Source organism: Alexandromys fortis, unplaced genomic scaffold, assembly GCF_014885135.2.
Source record: "Alexandromys fortis isolate MF-2015 unplaced genomic scaffold, M_Fortis_MF-2015_v1.1 scaffold_187, whole genome shotgun sequence".
Taxonomy (NCBI): domain Eukaryota; kingdom Metazoa; phylum Chordata; class Mammalia; order Rodentia; family Cricetidae; genus Alexandromys; species Alexandromys fortis.
This window is the reverse complement of record NW_026068088.1, coordinates 2455846-2461845: the sequence shown is the minus strand read 5'-3', so window position 1 is coordinate 2461845 and position 6000 is coordinate 2455846. Positions and strand designations below refer to the sequence as shown.

General features: G+C 39.0%; 1 protein-coding gene across 1 annotated transcript in view; it reads left to right on the top strand.

Annotated features, from left to right (window-relative positions):
- The window catches only part of Slc15a2 (solute carrier family 15 member 2), a 29100-nt gene that overhangs the window by 7669 nt on the left and 15431 nt on the right, over nt 1–6000 (top strand). Inside the window, exons 4-7 of the mRNA XM_050122385.1 lie at nt 684–776; nt 1779–1878; nt 3485–3575; nt 3823–3900. Of these exons, the coding sequence (XP_049978342.1) occupies nt 684–776; nt 1779–1878; nt 3485–3575; nt 3823–3900 (362 nt within the window). The remainder of the gene's footprint in view (nt 1–683; nt 777–1778; nt 1879–3484; nt 3576–3822; nt 3901–6000) is intronic.

The following is a 6000-nucleotide window of genomic DNA, read 5'->3' as shown; positions in this document are numbered from 1 at the left end:
TTTTATTTTTTTTTTTTTTTTTTTTTTTATTTTTTTTTTTTTTTTTTTTTTTTTTTTTTTTTTTTTTTTTTTTTTTTTTTTTTTTTTTTTTTTTTTTTTTTTTTTTTTTTTTTTGCAAATTATCCATGTGGAAACTGTCCTGGGTTTACAGTTAGACCAAGTGTTCAAATTACCCCGACTGAACCTAAAATCCTTCCACCTTTCTGTACTTCTCAGTGTTTGTTTAGAGAAAGTCCTTTGTATTAGAGCTCTTATGTACTAGGCATTCATATTTTATTCCTCTTGTGTCCTAGAGCTAATAGACATAGCTTGAGAGAAACAACAGGTGGAAGCATCCTGTTCTACAGATGTTACTAATTGGAAACATCCCTGTGCTTGCTACAACTCCCCCCCCCCCCCAAGGTTCTTGTCACATCTGTATACAAGTAGAGTTGCTCTGAGAACTCAGAGCAGAGTGTAGATCCGGGAAGAGAACTTGAAAGCCAGGTGTGCCACCTCCAAGTGGGCACTAAGGGGTGAAGAATCACACTCCTTTCCCCTCATCTGCTTACTCTGTTCACCACTGTTTCTTCCCATTGCCTCCCAGTTCACTCTGTCCTCCTCCACTCCGTCCTCCTTCATCTACTGAGAACAGCGTGAACCCTGACTGTGTCATACACTGACTGGCTTAACTTTCTTCACAGGACAATCATCTATCTCTCGTTGGTGTATGTTCTTGGCCATATATTCAAGTCTTTGGGGGCCATTCCAATACTGGGAGGAAAAACGCTACATACGTGAGTAGACATGGGACCAACTGAGCCACTCCTCTTGCATCAGTCAGGTGTGCGGCTCAGAAAGTCACCACAGATGGCTTTCTATTTCATATCAGAGATTCTCCTTTGTTTTCTAGTGCATACTTTTATTGCCAAACATTAAAAAAAATCAAAGGTTTTATGATCATTTGAACCTTTTCCTACATTATCAGGCCTCATCTTTTTTATTAAGTAAACATTTGAAGACACTTAGAATTCCCAATTAGTATCCTCATAAGAACTCTTCATTTGTTAGACAATAAGAAAATCTTTTAGACCTTCTTTTTCCCTTCACTTACTCATATAACCGTGTATCTGGACACCATTACAAATTTTAAAAGTATTTACTTATATTATAAAGGTAGTCAGAGATTGAAGTCTTTCTATTTATGTGTAGTTCTGTGTATTCCTATTTTATCGACCCTCTTCATTTCAGGTATTGGTGTATATAACAGAGATATTTGAAAGATTTTAATGTTTATAATCAACTTAATATACTCACACACCACTCTGAGTTGAAGTTTTAACTTTTTTTGAAATGTGGTAAGCATTAAATACCTTATTATTGCTCCATAAAACTTATTGACACTATTCCTATTTATTATAAGTTTTAATATTTTGCTTGTAGGTAGTAAAGGTATGCAAGATTAGAGTCCTTAAGTTCTTTCAATTGGATTGCTTAAATAATATTAAAAACTAGTGTGTTAGTTTCTAAGTCTCTACAAGTGTCTTCTTCCACTTGAAGCATACATACAAAAGATAAGTGGAATTATCATGCATAGGATCTTCTCAGACAATACAATTTCTAGCAGAAGTTAAGTGCGAAGATGATAAATTCTCATGAGCAATGCTTGGAGTTAAGGCAAGTAGAAAGTACCCACAAGGCAGATGTAGACATGCAAAGATGATATTATCTTTAATAGTTCATCTCTACAGTTGGTTTGGTATCTACATGGTTATAGCATCCTTACCTCTCCATTTCAGAATCTTATCATTGATTGGCCTGAGTCTAATAGCTCTGGGGACAGGAGGTATCAAGCCCTGTGTGGCAGCTTTTGGAGGAGACCAGTTTGAAGAAAAACATGTAAGAGTCTTGTTATTTCTGTATTTCAAAAGTGTATAGCCAGCATCAAAATGGGGAAGCTGTCAGGTACTCATCTGCTAAGACTGAAGTAATTCCACCAATCAAATCGTGTCTGGGGAGTTGAGTTCTGCACTGGGCACTGGATGCTGGTCTTCAGAAGAGAGAAAACTGAAAGCAGGTGGGAGGCATACATGTCATATAATGAGAGACTGAAGAAAATGAGGACATGGAAACTGAATAAGATAAGCAGTAAGGGAGCTTGGATGTGGCTCAGGTGGTAGAGTACTTGAGTTGCCTTCACAAAGCCCTAGGTTTAGTCCCCAGCTAAGTATAAACTCAGTATGGGGCACCTGCCTGTAATTCCAGCATTCCATTTAGGTAGAGGCAGACGGATCAGAAGTTCAAGGCCATCCTCAGCTACGTGACTATTTCAAGGCTAGCCCAGGTTACACACGATCCTGACTCAAAATAAAATGCAAATGAACAAGGAGAAAATTACATCTAGCTGTTCTTAAATACTGGGGGATGATCATGCTTAAATCTGAGCCCAATAAGTTGAAGCAATGGGAAATCAGATGCTTGCTTCATTGAAGGAAAAACTCCACATAGGATTTGGAAATAGTAACTTTACTTTCACATGAGGAACCTAAGAACTGATGTGGTGAGTGCTGTAGAAGATGATTTTGTGTGTGTGTGTGTGTGTGTAATTATCAGTTAGAACAAAACAGAATGCCAGTTTACAGATGAATTCGCCTCTTTTTCTAATACTTTCCACTGGCGAAGGTGGGAGTCGGGGGATAATGTGACCAAAGTGCAAATGAGCCCATTAGAGGAAGCTACGGCAAGTGGACACGGTAACCATCTCTTCTTGGACTAACCAACACGTCTGGGCTCCTCATTGTTCTTCTGGTGAATCGGGATGAGCTAAAATGCCCAAATGAAGTACACCTTAGGCAGAAAATCACCTATTAGAAAATTATTTGCAAGTTGTATTTAGTGGCTGGCCCACAGGTGTATTTCAGTTAATAGAGCGGACTCACCCCTGGGATTCTTCAAGCCACTTCTAGGTCAGCAGATGCCCTTTCACATGCTCTGGGAAATCTCCCTGAGACACTAGTTGCACTATACACCTAGATCAACAGCTTGCTCCACTGTCCTACCACATACTCCACAAAATATATTCATTAACTCAAGGAGTCTTTTGCCTCATTAATACAGTCAATAAACATTTATTGGGTGTCTAAAATACATTAGTGTCTGTTCTAGGTCTAGACATTACTGAAGGAACTCACAACATACTCAATAAAACAGATATTTAATACAAATAAATTGATAGCATAATAAAGATGTATAGGACACAAGAATGGTATTGAGGACAGGTTGGTCACTTTTGCCCAGGTCTTAAGGGGCTTGTACTGGACTTTAGAAAGGGAGTAAAAGCTTGACCAGGGTCAGTCAGTCACTGTATTAAAGAGCTCATGAGATGGTCACATACCCTGGAAACACTATCTGTACCCATTGTTTTATATGTGCCTTTATCTGAATTTGAACATAGAGTGGGGTGGCACTAAGAAATACATTTCTCTGATGATCTGTCTCATTCCAGGCAGAGGCACGGACTAGATACTTCTCGGTCTTCTACCTCTCCATCAATGCAGGGAGCTTGATTTCTACGTTCATCACACCCATGCTGAGAGGTTAGGATTCCTTCTACGGGGCTGGCCAACCAAACAGCTGCAGGTGGTTCAGCTCCTCCTTTCACATGGGCTTATAAATATATGAGAGGTTACTTTAGTTTTAATTTGTCTGCTTAAAATAAGGGTTCTGGATTAGATGGTGGGAAGAAAAGAGGATCATAGCTATGTCTGCACCAAGAACCCGACCTAATAGAGTAAAATATGACTTATAATTCATAATTGCGTTTCCCCCTCCTGTTTTCTTCAGGAGATGTGAATTGTTTTGGGGAAGACTGTTATGCACTCGCTTTTGGAGTTCCAGGATTGCTCATGGTAGTGGCACTTGGTGAGTACAGTGAGAAAAGGAAACTAAGAGTTGTTGATCCCTGCTATGTGGAAGGCATCGTGTTGGTATTCTACACAAGCTATTTCATTGAACCCTTACTCTAACTCTAGTAGGCAAGTGCTATTGTAGTGATATCCCTTTGATTTTGAAGATAAATATAAATATTATGAATAGAATCAGAATGTTCTTTATTTGTATTATCTGTGTATGCTTGTGTATCACTTGTGGGCTTGGTACCCATGGAGGCCAAGAGAGGGCATCAGATTCTCTGGAACCGGAGTTATAAACAATTATAAGCAAACATTTGGTATTAGGAATCTAACCCAGGTTCTCTGAAAGAGCAACAAGTACTCTTAACCTCTGAACCATCTCTCCAGTCTCATAAACCTTTTGTTTATTTGGGACATGGTTTCTCTGTAGCTTTGGAACCTATCCTGGAACTAGTTCTTGTAGACAAGGCTAGCCTTGAACTCACAGAGATCCGCCTGCCTCTGCCTCCCAAATGATGGGATTAAAGGCATGCACCACCACCATACAGCTCCCATAAACCATTTTTAAACTGTTACAGTCACATAGTTGATACATTGCAAAGGAACTTTTAAAAGCCCAATTTGTGGAGCACATGCAGAGTTGTTAATAAGGAGTTGAGTGCCTAAAAACTTTAAATATCTCAAATGATCTTTTCTTGTTCCCCACCTGCCTCTGCCTCCCGAATGCTGGGATTAAAGGTGTGCATCACCACCGCCCCAAGTTCTCAGGTAATTCTTTAGTGTAGTCAGGATCAAAGCCCATTGATTATTGTTGAAATATGCAAGGAAGGAAAGAGATAATTAAATGTCTATCCCAAGCCAGTTTAAGTTATCTGACACTTATTTTTCTGGTAAGTGGATGCCAGTGTTGATTACCTGGGCATTTTAAAGGAGCTTCCAGTTTTAGCTATCTTTGCTCTGCTCTGCAAAGCTCCCAAGGAATTTTCCCTTGAACAAAAAGAATTAAAGAGCAGTTGGCTAAGTAGTTAGGAAGTAATGCAACTTAGATCAAGTGGCATTCTTGTTAGCACTGAGAACTTTGTCCTGGAAAAGATGGGGGATGTGTGGGCCTGTTAGCTTAGGCAAGTCCCCTCAGGGGAGGCTTGGGTGTGATTGTTTCTAGTCATTGACCTGGAAACCTGTTCTCACTCGGAACCTCGGAGTGACACCCCTCTGGAACCTATCCAGTCCAAACACATACAGAGCTCAACAGAGGCAAGGGAGCCCAGAGATTCAATGTTTGGTCTGATTCTTTTCTACCAGAAAGGCTGAAAGTAATACAGTTCACAATTCCAAAGAAATCTGTTTTGGGAGAGCCATGAACCATGATCAAATGCTCTATCCTTCCTTCTCCCTTCAATGTCAAAGATTTTTCCCCAAGTACTTTCCTATTTTTTCCATTTATTAGCATCATGGAAGCTTCTCTATATTACTGCTTAATGATAATATTTAGACTGTAAAGCAATTATGAAGCTCAAAGAAGATTCTAGAATTAGAATGTTTCATCTTAAATATGTGTATCTATCATTGCTAGTCATCTGTTTCATTTTTATGGTGCCAATAATATTTACTATGTGATCTGATTTTATACTAGGTATTGGAACCACATTGGTGTTTTAGACAGTTATAAAGTTCATATTCTTAAAGACTTTATGTGGCACAGGAAAAGTAACCCAGACAAATAAACAGGGAGTTATCATATAAAAGTCAATGTCATGACAGGGAAGTATAGAGAAAGCTATGGAACTCATGGAAGAACTTCCTAATGAAGACACTGAAGGTTTCAAGGGTTTGCCTACAGAGAATACTTCTAAGATAAGCCCTCAAGGATGAACAGTGGTCAATCAAAGAAGGGACCCTATGGAAAGACGATATGCTTGGTGTCTTTAGATGAGAGACAGGTTGACTGTTGAAAAACCTGGGATGATTCCGGTTATCTGGAGCACAAAAGAGAAAGAGAAAGAAGAAACATTGCCAGAAATGAAATAATGAAGGATAATTTAGGCCATGATGGAATTAAAACTTGTTGTGAAGATAGTGTTGTGAAGGTACTTGTTGTGAAGATAGTGGA